At 43.1% G+C, this 20,751-nt stretch overlaps 1 protein-coding gene across 1 annotated transcript in view; it reads left to right on the top strand.

Annotated features, from left to right (window-relative positions):
- The window catches only part of LOC144805811 (uncharacterized), a 99,874-nt gene that overhangs the window by 10,228 nt on the left and 68,895 nt on the right, over positions 1-20,751 (top strand). The window contains exons 2-4 of the mRNA XM_078672288.1: positions 6,994-7,044; positions 8,184-8,301; positions 15,946-18,846. Of these exons, the coding sequence (XP_078528414.1) occupies positions 17,167-18,846 (1,680 nt within the window). The 5' untranslated portion in view covers positions 6,994-7,044; positions 8,184-8,301; positions 15,946-17,166. The remainder of the gene's footprint in view (positions 1-6,993; positions 7,045-8,183; positions 8,302-15,945; positions 18,847-20,751) is intronic.

The raw sequence follows: 20,751 nt of genomic DNA, 5'->3' as shown, positions 1-20,751 counted from the left end.
CTATCTGGCTGCAGCCTTCTGCAGCTCGCCCAGGTCTAAAAAGGGAACCTCCCCCCCTCCCCAAACAGGGAAGTTGGCTTGTATGATTGCGTATTTCAAGAAAGATCTTAACGGCTTTCTTGTTTGTAACCTCGCCTGGCACGTTTTGAAATGAGCAGTTTATTTTTTATCTTTATCTAGTCAAGTTGGACTTGGTAAAATGCACCAGCCCTGCGGTGGAAGAAGCTTATGCTTCAAGCTTAAAAGCGTTGCTTTTTCTCTTCACTACATTAATTGCCTTTTGGACAAGAATATTTTTATCCGTGATTAACGCTGTTTATACGAGTCGGAGCACTGTCATTCCCGAGTGACGAAACGAAACCGCCAAAGTCCCGGCCACACAACGCTCCTGTGTCCCGTCCAAAGTGCCAGCCTGTCACACACGTGCAGATAACCATCACTCGCATTAACCTGAGACTGTACGCCGTACTGTTGCCCATTACCTCCCCAATCTTTCCGTCCTTTCCGAAATAGCAGACGGTAGTCATCTTGCCTACACGTCCCGAATATTTAAGCCTGTCCCCGTCTATTCCATAACTAAGTTGTTTCTTGTTTTACAATTGGATCACTTTCGAGATCCGTTGAAATGCCGCTTGTTTTCTCATTGTATACGTGCCCCCATGCATGCATTCCAGCTGAAGATCGCGACCAAACACCCTTCCTTTTTTTTTTTAGTAATTAAAATGTTGCTTATTCTGAAAAATGCCTATCCAGATATTCGTCATCTTTTTATAATTCCTCACGTGAGCCTTCCTAAGTGTTAGCATATGTCACCCTGTCTGTAAACTGCACTTTTAGCAGCATTTCGTGCATTTGAACTGAGTACTTTTCACGAGGGTCAACTCTGTGTACACAAGGAGCTTTCACTTATGTTAGATAGCTCAGTTGCTTCGTGTGCTTGCTGCAGATGGCTGCTGCCTGTACGCCACTAGTTTTCTTCCATGAGAACCTGACTCAGTCTCCCCCCTCCCCCTGATCAATAAAAGAAACTCGTGCCATTCACTTTGTTATAGTTCAGGGTGGTACTGCGCCGTGAAGCCCCAGTACTGCCACTGAGTGCTGTGTTTTTGTTGTTCTCAAATTGCACCTACCACGTCTTCGGAGAACCCGGGAAACTTCGATTAACCTGTTTGCGTGTAGCAGTTGCCCAGCTCTGCGAAAAGGGCCAGGATACATCTGTGTTCGCCTGGCTCCACTGGGTACCCCGGCATGGAACAGACCCGGCATTGTTATCACCACCTCCTCTGTGCGATAAGGGGGCGCGGCCGGGTGGGTCTGTGTTAGTTCTCAATGCATGCCGCGTCCCTGGGGCCCGGAGGGTGTAAGGCACCCTGGCAAGTGATGAGACGGGCGCTGCCTCTCTCTTCTTCACATGTGGCTGCAGGCGAGGGAAAGGCAGCAGTAAATGAATGAAAAAAACACAAACCTGCCATTTGGGAAAGTACCCGCCCAGAGGCTATTTAATTTACCAGGACTGTACTTTCTTTGACACAGCACCACGTTCTCGAGCTTGAGTCCACTGTGTCCACACTATGTTTCTAGGACAGATATAGACACACTTTCAAGGTCTGTAATTTTATAGCTCAGCCTCTTTGATGCATTGAACGCTCCTGACGACTGCACCGTGTTCTACATTTTAAACAGTTACGTTATTTGTTTATTTATCTGAAAAGTACTTTCTGAAACGTCCCCCCCACCCCTTAAATCCGAATGTTTACCAACTCTCTGCAGTGTGCGGGAGAGTACACGGCGGCCCCCGCTGCCTGCCAATGTGGAATGTGTGACTTGTGTGAGCAAGTATTTTAGTTTGAAGCTCACTTCCGACGTTGCAATCCCAGACATAGTTGTTTGTTTAAATCACTTCTTTCCGAACAGACATAGTCCATTTGTGGCTAAGCTCAGTTTACTGTTCAGAGCTGCCGGTGGCATGCGGCTTCGTGGCACTCTGCAAAATGTCCCTATGGTAAATATGGTTATAGGGGCTTACAATTACTTAAATCCGGATCAAATTGCTGTGACACGACCCTTTAATTATTGTTTAAACAAAGTGCTGTTTTCAATTTCTGTGGAGTGTAAACAGAAATGATTATTTCTGCGCACTGGATAATCACATATATACTGTATTTGGAAAACGTTAGGCAATAGTTTAATTACTAGTCAAATTAATGTAAATTATCAGGAATATAGACTTTGAATTGAATGTTCGCAGAAGAGGCTTGTTGACCATGGAAAAGAACCGTGGCGCAAATTATGTACCTCACTAAAACTTATTGTGGGGGAGTGTAAGTGTGGAATCTGTAGTCGATGACGACGCGCTGATGGGTGGAGAGCTTTCTGAAACCTGCAGAGTGAGAGTGCAGAGTGTGTGCAGAGTGAGAGTGAGTGCTGCAGAGTGAGAGTGAGTGCAGAGTGAGAGTGCAGCATGTGTGCAGAGTGAGAGTGAGTGCTGCAGAGTAAGAGTGAGTGCAGACTGAGTGCAGAGGGAGAGTGTGTGCAGAGGGAGAGTGTGTGCAGAGGGAGAGTGTGTGCAGAGGGAGAGTGTGTGCAGAGTGAGAGCAGAATGAGTGCAGAGTGAGAGTGTGTGCAGAGTGAGAGCAGAATGAGTGTAGAGCGAGAGTGTGTGCAGAGTGAGAGCAGAATGAGTGCAGAGTGAGTGCAGAGTGAGAGTGAGTGCTGCAGAGTGTGAGTGAGTGCAGAGTGTGAGTGAGTGCTGCAGAGTGTGAGTGCAGAGTGTGTGCAGAGTGTGAGTGAGTGCTGCAGAGTGTGTGTGAGTGAGTGCAGAGTGAGTGCTGCAGAGTGTGAGTGGGTGCAGAGTGAGTGCAGAGTGAAGAGTAAGTGCAGAGTGAGTGCAGAGTGAGTGCAGAGTGAGAGTGTGTGCAGAGGGAGAGTGTGTGCAGAGTGAGAGTGTGTGCAGAGTGAGAGCAGAATGAGTGCAGAGTGAGAGTGTGTGCAGAGTGAGAGCAGAGTGTGTGCAGAGTGAGAGCAGAATGAGTGCAGAGTGAGAGCAGAATGAGTGCAGAGTGAGTGCAGAGTGAGAGTGAGTGCTGCAGAGTGTGTGAGTGCAGAATGTGAGTGAGTGCTGCAGAGTGTGAGTGAGTGCTGCAGAGTGTGAGTGCAGAGTGTGTGCAGAGTGTGAGTGAGTGCTGCAGAGTGTGAGTGAGTGCTGCAGAGTGTGTGTGCGTGAGTGCAGAGTGAGAGTGAGTGCTGCAGAGTGTGAGTGAGTGCAGAGTGAGTGCAGAGTGTGAGTGAGTGCAGAATGAGTGCAGAGTGAGAGCGAGTGCATATTTATATGTATGCATATATTTATATATGTCCAGTTTCATCTACTGCAATCAACAGAGTGCACTCTCGGAGCAATTATATTTTCAAAAATGTATTCCACAAATACCAGACGCGTTTCGGCACGGTCGCCTTCCTCGGTGTCAACCAAACAATTTATTCAATTGTCATTTAAATAAAGTTATCATGATTCAAAACAGAAAATCAGTGACAGCGAAAGAGGTAGTGTGTGTAACTCTCCTGGCAGTGACTATGGCGGCCATCTTGTAACATTGTTGTTAATAAAAGCACTGTATTAGGCAAGGTTATTTGCCAATGCATTTCATTTAACATTCATTGGGCTGTCTTGTATCTCACCCTGTATCGGCAATGTAATACCTGGTTCAGTATCCCACTGGAACTGTAATATTACAGTTCCCATCCATCTCGCCCTGGATGGGCAAAGTAAATTTTATGGCCATCTGCTCGGGCTCTAAAATTCATCTCTGTGAATCCACATTTCCTCTTCATTATTTAAACCTTTTGGGGCCTTGCATTGCTCCTGGATTATGTATCTTGATTCTAGGATGCAGAGTTTTCTGACTCTATCTCCACCCCTCTAATCTTTTCCCACCTGGTCCAGACAGAAAAATCTCAGCAGGCTGTTATTGCTGTTGTGTTCAAACTCAAAATGCCGGGCAACTGGATAGGTTTGATCTTTATTCGTAATCGTCCATAAATGTTCCAATATCCTTTTTTTAGGGATAAATAGTACTACCCACATATTGTTTCCCACATGGGCATTCTAAGCAGTACACTGTGTGGTCTGAGTTGCAGTTCAAGAACTTTTTTATCCGTATTTTTGATTTTCTACCTGGTATTACGTATTCACTCACTTTCTTGCTATTTTTACATGCTTTGCATCTTGTGCATGGGAAAACCCCTCTGATTGGATTCTTCCTCCTTGCCTTTTCTATAAAGTGACTTCTGACCTGGTGGTCTTTCAGAGAAGGGCCCCTTCTATAGGTAACGAGTGGTGCATCTGATATGTGCCTTCCAATGGTGTTGTCAGATTTAAGGCTACGCCAGTTCCTTCTGAGGATTTGATATCATTCTGACGCCTTCTCTGTGTAATCTGTAATTAAACCTTACATTATTATCTTCATGAGTCTGTTCTTATCTGTTATTATATGCACCTTTTTTATCTACTAGTATCTGACTTCGTGGTATAGCATCACTTCTTTTCTCTGCTTGGTCTAGAATTCCTTTGCAATAACCTCTCTTGAGAAATCTTCGCCTTGCCTTTGATTTAGCTGTGTTATATTCATTATGGGTAGAGCAATTTCTTTTAATTCTCAAGAGTTCCCCAAATGTGATATTATCAATCACACTTCGTGGGTTATAACTAAGGCTCCCGGTTTTCCGTTTAAACGTATAAATACAGACGGAAAAATATTTTCTTCCGTCTGTATTTATAAATAAATAATTGCGGAAAAATACAACCAATTTGGATTCTCTGATTCCGAGAATTGTTTGGAAATCCGTTCTTCAGCCCAGGGTTGCCTGGCATGCCCCTCTTCTTGATTGCTGGCCACATTAACACCTGCTGGGCCATTAATCTCTGGCAGGCCCGGGAAATTCCTTCCATGGAGTGTCTTGCATTGACCTCTGACCTGCCCACCATAGCCCTGATGACGTGCAGTTTAACCAAGAAACACCTCACAGGTTCAGCGCAGCCTCGTATGATCCAGTCAGAGACAGGACAGACGCTCTTAGCTGTTGGTAGGGCTGGGGCAGGGTCACTCATCAGAGGAGCACACATCCGTGCCTCGAAAACCCAAGCAGACAGCTCTTGACTGTTGGTAGGGCTGGGGCAGAGGCACTCGACAGACGAACCCACGTCAGTGCCTCGAAAGCCCATGGTGCGGAACGTTCTATTGCGCAGGCGGGGCCGCGACGTTCAGCGGACGTGCGCAGCACTTCCGAGGTAGTGCACCCGACATCCACTGAACGTGCGCAGCATTAAAGGGGTTAATGAAACATGAGGGAATATGTTAACATTAACTTTTATTGGGCAGAGGAAGTTTCCAGTGGGAGAAAGCTAAAATATTGTAATGCATGATATAGAATGAATATAGTCCTCTCTGAATCTGACTTGCATATCTATGCATTGCACAGATATTCTAGGCAGTAGTCTGTTATTCTTTTCCTCCTGCATGATAGCGTGTATTACAATTCGCTTATAGATGCCACTTTTTCAGCTATTTAATTTACTAATGGGGAGCATTTTTATTTTGGTGGCCGTGAATACTCTCTATCTCAGTGCGGCCCTGATAGTTGGCAGGCCGCTAGCGATTCCTGATATTTACTAAATGCCAGGCAGTTGGGGTATACCTGCTACTTGCACCCAAATGGTGTTTGAACACACAACGAACTGGAAAAATGAAATTCAATGTGTTTTCACTAGAATAATTAGCCTGATTGTTGGTGTCTCATCATTTCCATTAGTCTCAGTTGGCAACTTTTAATATTTACAATGTAAATTTTTTTTAGACTCTCATGCTAGTGTCCAACAGGAAGTTTTTGGCACATGAAGTAACAGTAGATAGTGTAGGACCCAGGATAATGTGCTGCATGGCTACTTATAGGGTCCCAAAAGTGAGACCTATTGGCTATGTCAAAGCTTGTTTTCAGTAATTCCACTAGGTTAATTTACTTACTTCTGCTCTTCCATAGGAAAATAATGTTTTGTCTTGCCAATAACTTTGGGACCGGACTATAAATTTCCACGAAACTTTCCAAAAAGGTCCTCCTTTTTTATTAGTTTTTGCATAGAAAGTTGGGGGATAATCCATCAGGCGATGGCCGAGAAAAAGGGGGGGTCCCAAAATGCAAAATCCCCATGCATTTTCCATAGACTTCTATATAAACTGCTTAATGGAATTGCCTTATGTTCGGCAGGAAGCTAGACCATGGTCCGAAATTGTGCTCTTTGTGATTTGGTGTAAATCTGTTCAGTAGTTTTTCTGAAATTATGGCTGTAAAATAATTGTATATCTGGACTGTTGGGAGACCACAGCCCTTTGGTTTGAACCCATAATGATGTCAGAAAGGCCCCTGTAATGTAACTAAAGCTGTTTTTAAAATTACATCCTTGGCATCAAATTAGTGCACAGAGGCAGAAACTACAGGGCTGGATGCTGATCTAGAAAGCCACTTTTGGGTAGTTTGGGTGACGAGGATTTGGATGTTGATGAATGTTTGTGGTAGCGGTGTTAGACGCTGTCCATGATGCTGCTTCTGCTGACCCAGGAGTGGTGCCAGTTAACAAGGACTTCACAGATGGTCTCCCCTGGGACTGGTGCTTAAGTGCTGAGGTGTTTGGGTTTGCTCGAATGGCGGCAGAGCTAGCTGTGGCTCTAGGTATGGTTATGAGACCCGATTCTTTTGTTCTGCTTGGTAAGCCGAGACCGTACTTGTTGAATATTCACCCAGTGTGAGTGGTGAGATCTGCATTGCAGGTCTGCCTGAAGTTGTGATGCTGCCGACAATAGCGTGTCTGCTAAAAGTGATGGCGTGACTGGTGGAATTATAAAGCCAAATAAGAGAAAGTTATCTTCCAACATCACAGTCTTCGAGACTGAGACCTGTAATACTGAAGACTCTGAGACTCACAGCAGTAACTTCTCCTTTCAGAGCGTTATTGCTGCAGATGGAGTGAAGCCAAGAAGTAAGCACATTACTAAGGTACCAACAAAGTTTAATATTTTTTCAATTGTATTAACTGTTTCTCTTTTGCAGCATTTGGAGATGCATTTTCTAGTTTTGTTGCTTTTTGTTTAGTTTTTTCTTGTAGGCTGTTACCTTTGGTTTAAAGGGAACAATGCTGTAGTGTAGTGTGTGATCTTAATGCTGCAGTTTGCATTTCATTACCATCATTTGCTTACCCAGGAGAATCTCCAGGGTGGAGGAGGTTTGCTGTTCCAGAGTTCTTTCTTCAGCTTCTGGGCAGTTGTCACTCTGTGGCGATCTGTGTTCCTGTTTCTCTGCTCTCCTTGTAGTAGCTCTTATCATAGCTTCATCCATCCGCCAATGATAATAAGATGCCAGGCATCACCCAGCACACAACACAGTCTATGATGGGCTACATCTATCTGCTCGGCGCAGTTAAAGTGTGGATAAAGTTCTCTGGCCCATCTGGCTGTGAATGTGAAATGAAGAGCTTACCTCCTTCCTGAGTGGCTCCAGACTGTTGTGTGTATACCCGATAGCTGGCAGCACCCTGGAGTATGTATGTATAAATCAGATTATGTTGGAAGTAACCTGCAATATAGTGGCAGGCAGCACCCTGCCATAGAGTAGGATTTCCTGGGTGTGAAGGGCGGCTGATTCCGATTGGGTGCTTGATAGTTTTCCAGAAACTCATGTTCTTGATTGTTCATGTTTGTCAGTAGTCAATTAAACATGCCCAGGGGTTTTATCTCTTCAGTTGGCACAAGCTGCAACAAATGTTTCTTTGTCGTTGCAAAAAAAAATGAACGGCCGACAAGCCTCTGTCTGTCAAAGAATGGAAGGGCTGGGGAACTGTCAGTCATCTCACTGCTAAGCAGAGCCATGTCATGCTTCATCCTCCGTCAGGCCTCTGATTTTGACCAACATCGCTTAGAACACTGGGACTTTGGAGCCCATCCTTTTAATGAGAAAAACAAAACTACAAGTCCCATAAGCAATAGTGGTGGAGGGTGTCACACATGACCTGGCGCAACATCCGATTCAGCATATCCAGTTTCATTTTATAAGTATTTGACACAATATTGAATTTATAACCTTTGTTTTTTATGGTCATGAGTCACCAGAATACTAAAAACGTGTCTTTTATTTTGAAGGTCAATTAAGTAATGGTCACCAGCTTGGAAGCTCTGTTAATTCTTCAGTATTTGTCATTGATCTCCACATGTGGCTGGTTTGGGTCTGCCCCTGCATCGTTCCCGATAACTCGCACAGGTAAGGAGCTTGTAGCAGCAACATGATAACCCCATACTCGTCTGTAAGAAGTGCGCTCCAAGGCAGGTATCCGATCATTTTTGTGAAACAAGCAAGCACCAATATCTACTATGTACATTTGTTAAAATAAAACACAATCATATCACAGTATACTGTTCCGGAGGTTCAGTCCCAGAGTCATTATCTGTAACTGAACGCAGACACCCTAGGAAGCATGTGCTTTTAAGATAAGTTGCGTTCACTCACCTGAAGATGACATGCTTCATCATTGGGCTATACTCCTCACCAGTTCGGCGCTACAATGCCTGGCGGGCACCACAAGACGGCACTTTGTCTGAGATATTTTAATAATTACGCCGGATAAGCATAATAGGACAGAGGATGTTGTGTCATAAGATGTGAGATTGGTGAAAGTCTGAATATAAGATCAACTATTGACCAGTTGCCGCAATATAGTTAATGTGATCTTCCTGGTCCATGTTGAGATTAAAAACAGTGGCAGGGAAATTGAGGAACTAATGGCCCCTATCACTGTGTGAAAGTATCGATCACCTATGGACCTGCTGGTAAGCTGGCGTCTATACTTCAGGTCAACTTTTTTCATGCTTTGTGTAGTCATGGAGCAATCTGTTGGCATTTCATCAGGACCAAATATGGGAAAATGGGTAAATGTGACCTAATCTTCTCAACAGCGTGAGGAGCTCTGTAACTTAAAGCCCTGCACTGTGCATAGGTGATAAGGTGCCTATTAACATCTTACTGCCACAGGTGAGCACTCTCTAACAGAGTGCACTGGATACGGTAACCCTCCTAAAATTCAGGACATACTGACTTATCCAATAGCGAGGACGCCGCATCAGTGGGCAACTGGTTTGAAAAGCACATGCTTCCTAGGGTTCCTGCGTTCAGTTAGAGATAATGTCTGTGGGACTGAACCTCCAGAACAGTATACTGTGAGTTGATTTATACGAAGAATGTTTATACTGGACTGTCATTTTACAGGACATTTCATGTGATATGTAAAATAAAACACAACACACCTGGAGGCCAACAAATCTATCATACATTTAATGCAAAAATAGCAAAAGGCAGGGGGTCCTGATGTTACCTGAGCCCAGGCGTTGCCTGTTAAACATATGGGAACCAAATGACCTTACACGTTCAGGGCAGAGTTGGGCTACAATGGGTATGATGGTGGCCAAGAGAAATATAGCACAGAGGTGGGGAAGAGCAGAAAGACCTGCTCTAACAGCATGGAGTAACGACATGGACGCAGCCATGATTGCGGAGAGGGTGGTGTTCAGTAGCAGGGGTTGCCCAAGAAAATGGACCAAAATTTGGGGGGGGGGTGGAACAAATACAGAGGAAATATTTGAGAGCCGCTACCGGACCAAGATGATAGCAGTACGGATTCAGAAGAAGACTGAGGTCCATAGTATAACTGTACAAAGTTCACTCCCGAATGCTATAAAAATGTACACTTCTGATTTTATCTTAATAGAAAATGTCTCTGATGGTAAGATACAATGCTCAGCTATATGTTTGTGCTTGAAACGGTTACACTGTGCTAACAGACAAAAACGAATTAACATTTTTTTTTGCAAAAGGCCTTGCAAACTAACAAGTGACAATTGTCTTTGCAATGGACGAGAGCATCCACCCTAAAGCAAGTTGGAGTATATAATGCTAATGCTACACAATGTATTTTTTATAAACTTTTCTCCTAATACAAGTCAATGAAACATGAACACATGATAGAAACAGTTACTGAAACAACACTAATGAGTAGGAGGCAGGATCTTCTCTCGAGTGGAATGTGAGGAGTCTGTGAGGTGCAGATAAAAGATAAAATGACAAGCTGCAGAATTCACTGTTTTCTGGAAATAACACTTCTGTTTGTCAATATTCAATTTACTACAAGACGCAGGAAAGTGTGCAGATGGACATCACTAAATAAAATGGTTCTGAGCCCTAATAGAATCATATAACTTTGCAGGCATATTAAGGCGAACAGACTATTGTAATTTGGTAATGTAATATATCAATGCATGTTGTGACAGTGATGTGTATGATGTGTAAACAATTATCGGTATTAAAGAAACCAGTATATCCAGTTATGCTTTCTCAATTCCTTCTTCCTAGAGGCCACCACTGCTGCTAGCCAGCTGTATTCAGCAGTGCCACCTGTGACCTGGCGTCCTGTATTTAATCAATACCAAATGTTGTCAATGCTTCTAGCCAACTCCGGTCACTGGTGCCACTCGCACCCCACCACCCTTGGGCCTGTTATTCTTTTAGCCAGCTCAAGTCAGTAGTGGCCCCTTGGACCTGTATGTAAGCCTACTAGCCAGCTCCTGTTAGTACTGGCCCCTGGGACCTGTTATCATTCTAGCCAACTTGAGTCATTAGTAGCACCTTGGGACTATTGATCATACTAACCAGCTTCAGTCAGTATTGACTCCCTGAGACCTATTATCCTGCTAAGTAACTCCAGTCAGTAGTGACCCCTGTACCGTAAATCCTGCAAATATTCAAAACCAGAGGTTAACTCCACTGCGACATGTATTGTTTCCCTGCTTGTAATGAATACCAGAGGCTAGCGTTGTTACTAGCCAGCTCCAGTCACCAGTGCCCGTCACATATTATCCTCAATAGGATCAATGCCCAAGGCCTGTGCAGCTGCTAACCTGCTCTAGTCAGTAGTGACCTCCCAGACCTGTTATTCTGCATATAATCAGCAAGGCTTCGGCACTAATAACACTCACCCCACATCCTGATGGTATATTAGCAAAATAATTTATTTACATCAAACGGTAGTTACCGCACTATATCACACGATCCCAAAAACAAAGAAAATAAAAATTTCCCTAACCATTCAGCACTCCACCTTGTCAAAAATGACCAAATCACAGCAAGCACTATAGCCTGCCACATCACATGGCACACTCAGCCACAACATGACAAGATACCACGGCAGGGATTTTGGGCCATTAATCCTCGGTTTGAGGCATGTATGCTGTAGATGCCCATGCTTTACATACTCCTGCCATCTTGTGTTGGGTCCGGATGTTTGCAAGATGTTTCATTATTACCCCTAGATTTATATTCCGGCATAAAAATTACCTGCACCACTTAACAAATCTCTATTCGTTTCATCCCCTCTGATACTCTCCCTCTTTGCTCTATTTGTTTCCAATTGTGATGGCTTATTCTCCCCCTGTTTATTACTTTCCTCCACTTGCAGCATTTCTAAGGACTGAATTTTCCCATTCTCTATCATTTTTATACTATCAACTTGATTGTTTAGGCATTTATTTTTCATAACTGCTTGTACCTCCGATAGATCCTTATTAAATAGAGGGTAAAAGGGTTTTGTTGGAGACATTTGTTTACCCTCACCTTCACAATATGATATTTGGTCATGGTTGTTTCCAGTGTTCAATCTCACTATATCTGATGCAATTGTATTTTTTATACTTTTAGAGGCTTTATTTCTTGCTTTACGTTATTTTTCCTCTCTCTTTTTGATAGATGAACTTCTGGAGCTACATCTGTTATTGTGGATTGTGTCGGTTTATCACTTCTTGATCTTTTGTTTTATCATCTATTTTTTCTTTAACAACAACAGTATTGTCTTTACATTTTATTGTACCTTTAGAGAGGCAGTCGTTCTTGCTGGTTTGAATTCCCACATTAGGAAAATTCCCTTTTACATCGTCAATTATTGTTTTTTAAATATCGGGAATGGTAGCTAGTTTGTTAATTAGTGGGGCACAACTACACTCTGCATACGTAGATATTGGCTGAGATTGTGCCCTTACTATTAGATTATTTTGCGTTGTTATCTTCTGCTCAGTTCCGGTAACAGAGGATGCCATATCGCTCGAGATCTATTTGGACCTCCTTTTGGTTGGACTGATATGTTAATGCTTCCAGAGTTAATTGCGAGGTTTTGAAGAATAAATCCCAAATTGCTTCCGCGTTCCCACTTCCTGGTGCCTGTGTACCTGGGTTATGGTGTTGCCCATTTATGAATGATAGGTCCTTATACTCCTCTTTTTGTGGTCCTTGAAAATCATGTCCCTCGTCACAAGAATTAATGAATTGTGGACTACTATTCAAAACGTTTTTTGATACGGAGTAAGATCCAATTTCAGTGGGGTATTGGCTTCCCTTATGATTTTCACCCCACCATTTAGTTCATTTGGAGCTTCTTGCTCTGAAAGTTTTATTTGGCCCAAATTAGATGGTTCCCCTATACCGTTAGCTTTTCTTTTTTTTACTTGCACTTCTATTGGCATTGGCTGCCTAGTTGGTAGTAATTGCTGAGTATCTCCCATTGTTAGATTTGTGCATTTTGCGTCCTCTTATTGTGAACGACCAGTAAGTGGAATAGTTAACATCTCTAGGTCCGTTAGTTGACCCCAATGGTTGACTTGGTCCTTAGTTGAATTTGACATTCGTTCGACTTCAGGTTCAGACTCAGGGTGGCCTGGTTCACCTACTTCTTGCTTAGGTGATATAATATTTGTTCTACTCAGTGGTTTAATTGGAGTTTGAAGAACACATGGGTTAGTTAGCAATATTAGTATAGCACCAGTTGGATCTTTCATAAAATCAAACTTTGACGGCGACTTTCCCAGTTTCCCAAATGTATGGACCTTAGATGATTTAAAGGACTGTATGTCACCTGCCTGTTTTATTTTAAACGTATCTAATATTAGTGTTTGTTGTATTTTTATTTTGATAGGAGGGAAAGGTGGCCGCTCCTTTCCTGAGCTCATAATACACCCTCTAAGGAGAAGAAGTCTTGCTTCTTTCAGAGAATCAAACGGGCCAGTGACAAGACCAAAGGGTGGTTTGATTGGACAAAAACACCTCCAAACACCTCCAAGGGAAAACCCCTCCCAAACACACCTCAGTACAGAATCCGCCGGTGCTGCTGGTTACTTATTTAATTAACTAACTAATTAATTAATCGATTAATATCCGGGCTCCGGGTAGGGCTGTTGTCTAGACATGCAGAGTAATTCAGGGATCGAGGGGTGCTTCAACAGGGTCAAAGTCTATTGTCACTTTCCCCTTTGCATTATTTCTCAGATTTTGTATTACAGACTTATTACAGACTGTAATGGCTCAGCGACTTACGGACCGATCAACCTTAACTACTCGCCACATGCCACACACCTCTTGCCACTTGTCACTCAACACTCACTGTTCACTGCTTGTTCGTTGCTATTCATCGCTGTCAAGAGTACAAGGGAGAATGCTGGCAATCGTTCAGGAGCAAGAGCGGGATCCAGAGCCAGTCCCACTACCGACGGCATATGTAGGCACTTCTCTCCACTCCTCTGCTCAGCTCAATGCTTGGTGTATACGTAAAATCAGGCGGCAGTTCCCTGAATTTTGACGAATGATTGAAGCGTGCGATGTCAGACCATAGATGCGTCCATTCCTCATTGAAAATAGGACGGTGAATTAAGTCTTTCCACATAGACATATACCGGGGGCATGGGGAAAGCACTATTTTAAGGAGGAAGCTATAGATAAATGAGATCACCCCTTTCATGTTAGCAGTCTTGGTAAGAAAGGCCTCAAATTTTGTGAGGGGTCGAGTAGAAGCCTCCCGTATCTGAGGTGTGAGGGCCCAGTGCATCAATTGGATATACTGATATCTTTCCGTGTTCTTCAATACAAAGTCCCTTTGACATTGATCAAAAGTAAGGGGATCAAAATTGTGGAACAAATGTATTAGAGCTAAGCAGCCTCCCCTTCTCCAGGCATCAAAGGGTCCCTCATGTTGGGCCGTGGGGAAAGCTGGATTGAAATGGATTGGAGTGAATGGGGATGGAAAAGGAGACCACCTGTCGTCGCCTGAAATTGAGTCCCATACTTTAAGAGTGGTGCGTGTGGGGCAGCTAAGGTCACCCTGGCAGCCGCCTGGAAGAGAAGGGAGGCTCCAGCTATTTTCCTATGGCACTCTCGTCTTTGTAGACTGCTTAGCCTTGAACGTATGGCTGATATTTTCAGGGATAATGATAAGAATTTCGAATTTAAATGGGGCCCCCTTGTCTCCTTCCTCTCCCAGGGCCGTCCGTCTGCGGTGTGTCCCTCCACCATCAGAGCCCGCCATCTCTTCCAGTTTAGATCACAATCCCAGTGTCGACCAACCTCTCGTTAGTATGAACACGCCGCCAGCATGGGTGGGGTGGGAAGTGGTTTTTTTATTCGTTTTTTTTTCGTTGTTCCTTGTTAGATTCATAATTACTTATCCCATGTTAGGATGAGTTTGTCCACGCTTTTTGGCTATGCCGCATACAACACCTCGGTGGGGCAACCTGGAGAAATTTCCGTTACAGAAGGCCGTTGAATTTTCTTTAGACCTATCTGCTGGCTTAGCAAAGTTGCATGATCTTCTTTTTTTTCTTTTTTATCTCTCTCTCTAAGCTCCGGGGCACTTAGAAGCTGTATCTTTCATTTGGCTTATCTAATAAGAGGAGGAGCTGTTTATATTGATCAATGCACTTTGTCCTCCTGTTATAATTCTGTTGAGGCTTTCTGATCCCCTGCGTGGGACCAAGTGATGATGTAATTTTTGCCTGTGGACTGTGGAAAAAAAAATTATAAACACATTTTTGACATAAATCAGGTGGCAGGCCAAGGCTCCTCTGTGCTCCTCTGTGCCTTGCAGCAACCGCCGCACGAGCAGCACCAGCGGCGCCTTAGCACCGCGGTGCCGGCAGCGGCCGTTCCTGCCCCCATCGCAGATCCGCAGAACTTAAAGCGCCCGTATAACAGGACACGGGTGAAGCGGGAACTGGTCACAAAACAAACCCTGGCAGTCGTCCCAGGCTCCGCTCCGCTTGCTCGTCAACTCCTCCTCCGGTCGGCCCCTTGGCTCTAATCGATACGCTCTGCACTCAATGCCGAATCACAGGCTGACAACAACTGTGAACACCAACAGAGGGAAGAATTGTGTTTTTCCCCCGTTAGTAAACAAAAACAGCATAAGTCTTGGCTGCTTCTGCTGCACCCAGAGTCTTATGCGTCTTTTTTGTCAAATTTTTCTGCCTGGAAAAAGATTGTGTCCTGGTTTTCTGCACCCAGTAAATCCAGGTGCAGATAAACCTAACAACTGATAATCAGGTGGAATAAATGAACACATGAAAGTACGCCTTAATTTCATTGCCCTTGTTTCACACTCTGGACCAAAGTTGAGGGATAGGTCTAAGCATAGTCCTCGCAGCACACAATAGATTTGCTTGAGGCAGAGGCCAAAACTCAAAAGTCAGGAAACCAGATACAAGTGGGTGGTTACAGGGCAGAAGAAAACACCTGTTGTCCGTGGAGGAATCATTCACTTCCCAGAAATCTGCATTACAAATTAATTAATAGTATATGTTTTTTTAATATCTGTTTGGTGCCAGTCCATATGACTTTCATATCTGCCTTTGGGATTCTATGTTGCAACTCCTTAGGGTACATGTATCCTTTGTGAGCTTAATACAATGTCTCATGCTACCATTCTACACTCTGCTCTGTCTGAAAAACAGCTCAACATTTTCAAAATTCTGCATTGATTTGGCTTGTAAATTATATTTTTGGAAATGTACATGTATTAACTATTTAATTTTATTACTATAGGTGATTGAAATTACGGACGAAGAAAGCAAGATTTAGCACTAAGCAACTGAATGTCAGCACCATAAGAAGGATTATTTTGAAAAACTGAAGGACATCCAGCATTCTACGTTTAAACAATTTCCAAAAATCTAAGTGTGGCGAGGAAAGTACTATACTTGTAAGTGAAGTCTCTAATTTTGCATTTCATTAACCCAGAGCAAAGCCATATCTGTGCACACAGCATCAGAAATAATGTAGAAAGACCGCTTCAGCATCCTCATCTGAAATATTATCAGAAAGACAAATTGCCTCAGCATGACAGAATAACGTTCATCTAAAGCATCATGTAATTCTAGAGAGGAAGCACACACTACATAAAAGAAAGTTACAACTAAAGGTTTCTTCTGGATACCATCAAAGAAAAGACGCTGAAAGAAGACTCCGAAGCTGACACGTTAACAACCAAAAGATTAGAAAATCACCTTTGTTCCACAACCGTTTTTAACCAGTTACGCAAGTTTGAGACTATCTGCCTCGGGATATGACACCTTGACCCACTCTGCTCACTCTTGCGAAAACCTTAAAAATTCACCACTTTATTGTGTTCATGACCATCTCAGATTGATTCTTTTTTATTGTGTACTGTTCTGTAATTCTATGTAAATCGCCTCAACATTATCTGTTGTGCAGGAGTGATAAGTAAAACTGATAAATATAAAAATGGATTAAAGGAGCACCGATGCGCTATAGCTAAGGTAAATAAATCCTCATCTTCAGAACTACAAACCTTAACCTTACACCAAACATAGAAAGGGTAGAAGGAACTGATGTTCTGCGACTAATGTTCCACAATAGTACTGTGCACATTCTAAAGCCCTTAGTTACTGCCATTACGTCAGTGCAAAAAGGTCTTATCAGTTTAATCATTAAATATCAGACTAACACCTTATTACTGCATTGCTAAGAACCTATACGAATAGATTTGAGAAAAACTTCAGTCACAAATTAAGTTGCTGCCGGAGAGGCTATTACCTAAAGACTATTATCTGCTAGAAAAATTTCAACAGGTATTACAGGGCTGCTTCCAGACGTAGTTTGCTCAATTCAAGTGTTAAGAAGATTACACACAATTTTTAGAGATAAGTGCTGAACATTATCTAAACAAGCCCGAAGTTGGGGAAAAAAAGTTACCTGTGCCCAAAAAGATACAGCCATAAATCTTATCTCACAGAATTTGACAGAATGCACACAGGGGGAAACCACTCTCAGTGCAAAGTATGCCAAAAAAGTTTCAGGCGTAAATCTTATCTCACTGAGCATATGAGAATCCACACTGGGGGAAACCACTCTCCGTGCAAAGTATGCCACAAAAGTTTCAGGCGTAAATCTTATCTCACTGAGCATATGAGAATCCACACTGGGGAAAAACCTTGTCAGTGCTCTGAATGTCAGAAAAGGTTTAGAATCAAACTGAGTCTATCTCGACATGCATTAACCCACTCTGTGGAAAAACCTTACCAGTGCGCTGAATGCCCGAAAAGTTTCAACCAAAAATCTTATTTAACTGAACATATGAGAATCCACTCTGGGGAAAACCCTTATCAGTGCTCTGAATGCCAGAAAAGGTTTTGTAACAAAGAGAGTCTATCTCGACATACAATAACCCACTCTGTGGACAAACCTTATCAGTGCTCTGAATGCCAGAAATGTGTCAAAGACAAAAGCAGTCTCACTCAGCATACAAGATACCACTCTAAGGCTAAGGAAAAACGTTATCAGTGCTCTGAATGCCAGAAATGTTTCAGTGATCAAAGCAGTCTCACTGATCATACAAGAACCCACACTGGGGAAAAACCTTATCAGTGCACAGAATGCCAGAAATGTTTCATATACAAAAACAGTCTCACTCAGCATAGAAGAACCCACACTGGGGATAAACCTTTTCAGTGCTCTGAATGCCAGAAATGTTTCATTTTCAAAAGCAGACTCACTGAACATACAAGAATCCACACTGGGGAAACCCCTTATCAGTGCTCTGAATGCCCAAAACATTTCAAACTTAAATCACTTCTGACTGCACATTTGAGATTCCACACTGGGGAAAAACCTTATCAATGCTCTGAATGCCAGAAATGTTTCAGTAGAAAAAGTATTCTCACACAGCACATAAGAATCCACACTGGGGAAAAACCTTATCAGTGCTCTGAATGCCAGAAATGTTTCAGTCAAAAAGGCTGTCTCACTCAGCATATAAGAACCCACACTGGGGAAAAACATTATCAGTGCTCTGAATGCCAGGAATGTTTCAGTCAAAAAGGCTGTCTCACTCAGCATATAAGAACCCACACTGGGGAAAAACATTATCAGTGCTCTGAATGCCAGGAATGTTTCAGTGAAAAAATCCATCTCACACTGCATATTAAAACCCACACTGGGGAAAAACCTTATCCATGCTCTGAATGTCAGAGATATTTCAAAGAGAAAAGCAATCTCACTCGGCATATAAGAACCCACACTGGGGAAAAACCTTATCAGTGCTCGGAATGCCACAAATCTTTCAGTGAAAAAATCTGTCTCACTCGGCATATAAGAACCCACACTGGTGAAAAACCATATCAGTGCTCTGAATGCCAGATATGTTTCAGTAATAAAAGCCGTCTCACTATGCATATAAGAACCCACACTGGAGAAAAACCATATCAGTGCTCTGAATGCCAGATATGTTTCAGTAATAAAAGCAGTCTCACTCAGCATATAAGAACCCACACTGGGGAAAAACCTTATCAATGCTCCGAATGCCAAAAATGTTTTAGCCAAAAATCTAATCTCACTGAACATGTGAGAATCCACACTGGGGAAAAGCCTTATCAGTGCTCTAAATGTCAAAAATGTTTCAGACAAAAATCTAATCTCACTGAACATGTGAGAATCCACACTGGGGAAAAACCTTATCAGTGCTCTGAATCTTAGAAAAGATTGAGAGGTAGAGATGGTTACATGCACCATAAGAAAACACACCATCAAAAATAATTCAGTGCTCCGAATGCCAGAAAAGCATCAATTTTAAACACAATCTCACTCTACATGAGCAGACGCACACAGGGAAAGAACATTACCAATGCTGTTAATGCCAGAAATTTCTATTTGATAGGCACAGCCTCACTAAGCGACTCCATACTGATGAAAATCCATATGAGTGCTCAGAATGCCAGAAAAGCTGCAGAGAAAAACGCTATCTCACCATGAGAAACTCCACACTGGAGAAAATCCTTATGCCATAAAAGCTTGAATCTGAAAGACAGTGTTATGCTTCATGAGAGATCCCACTCTGGGGAAATACCTTATGAGTGCTCGAAATGCAAGCACAGTTTTGGTTACAAATTACTTCTCACTTGTCATGAGCGAACTCACACGGGGGAAAAAAGCCTTATGTGTGTTCTGAATGTCAGATAAGGTTTAATCAAAAATCAATGTCACTTCACATGAGAGAATTCACACTGGACTAAAGCCTTATACAGGAGGGGAAAGCCAGAAACATTTGACTGAGAAAGGAGATCTCACTATACATGAGAAATGCATCCACACCAGGTGAAAAGTAAGGCGTAGCTTGAGTTGCAGAAAAGCTTCTCACAACCTAACTTTACATGAGAGAGCACATATTGTAGTTGCAATAGGTTTAATCAAGAAACTCTTGCAGGATAACTGAGGCTGCCCGCATGCAACCTCCAAAATCCACAATTTGAGTATCTGAAAGTTACAAATCTCTCAAGGTCTTTACTTGAGCACAGAGAAGTGTTAGTGCTTGCAAAAATCAACTAATTGCCCCAAAAAATCACAATATTAATGTCTTAAATTTACTCCACCCAAAAGGTTTCTACTCACCCTTGTTTCTTAACATATGACTGATATCTATATTTTCATGATAAGATTTAGCCTACGCGGAGTTCCGCAATGAGGAACTCCGCGAAGTGACAAAAACACTCTGGCACTGTACGCGGAGTTCCGCGAGCAGCGGAGTGCGTGAAGGTCATGCCGTTCGTGGTGATTTTGATCTCCGGGTGTTTGTCCCGCCCTGTAAAAATAATCGCAAATGGCACCATGTGCAGCGCATGAGGTTGCAGCGGCCTCTACTCGGCAGCAGCTTTATCATTGCTAAGGAAGGTTTCTCAACGCGAGTGGCCGTGAGCTGCCACGACCACTCGCATTGGGATATCCAGTCACCCGCTTTTAGAAATCTCGCCAGGAGGATGATTTTGCTCGCCAACTGGACCATGGCGAGTTAGAGCAAGGAAAAATCTCCTCAGGAGGTGGGCTTAACGTTAAAGTGCGCGAGCGTGGGGAAAAAACCTCGCTATGCTCCACGGAGCGGGGTTTTTAGGAACTCTGAAAGCTCCACGGAGTACGGAAAACTCCGCGAAGGGAGTTCACCACCCAAAATGAGATATTATACAACAGCAGGAAAACATAACAAACCAGTTACTTGCCTTCGGTAACGCTCTTTCTGATGGATACTCCTTTACCTGCTGATTTCTCACCTTGTGAATATTCCCTACACGTCAGACTGGATCCTCAAACTTTAAAAAGTCCTGCTGCACGCAGCAGGAGACATTGTGCAGCTCAGTGTCGACGTCATTCTGCTCCAGAAGTGAAAAGTGGAGACCCATATAAGCACTTCTCAAGCGCACTGTGAACAAATACAGGGGTCTGTGAGTTCATTATCCCACAGGTCTGTATCACATATGCAGGCCCTGGGCAGATATGAATTCACCATTTTTTATCATGATTAGAATTCAGATGAGGCCTTTTCATTTCCAAAAATTCGAATTG

The sequence above is a fragment of the Lissotriton helveticus genome (assembly GCF_964261635.1).
Source record: "Lissotriton helveticus chromosome 1_1 unlocalized genomic scaffold, aLisHel1.1 SUPER_1_unloc_27, whole genome shotgun sequence".
NCBI lineage: Eukaryota > Metazoa > Chordata > Amphibia > Caudata > Salamandridae > Lissotriton > Lissotriton helveticus.
Note: the sequence above shows the minus strand (reverse complement) of the source record. Positions and strands in the feature narration are given on the sequence as shown.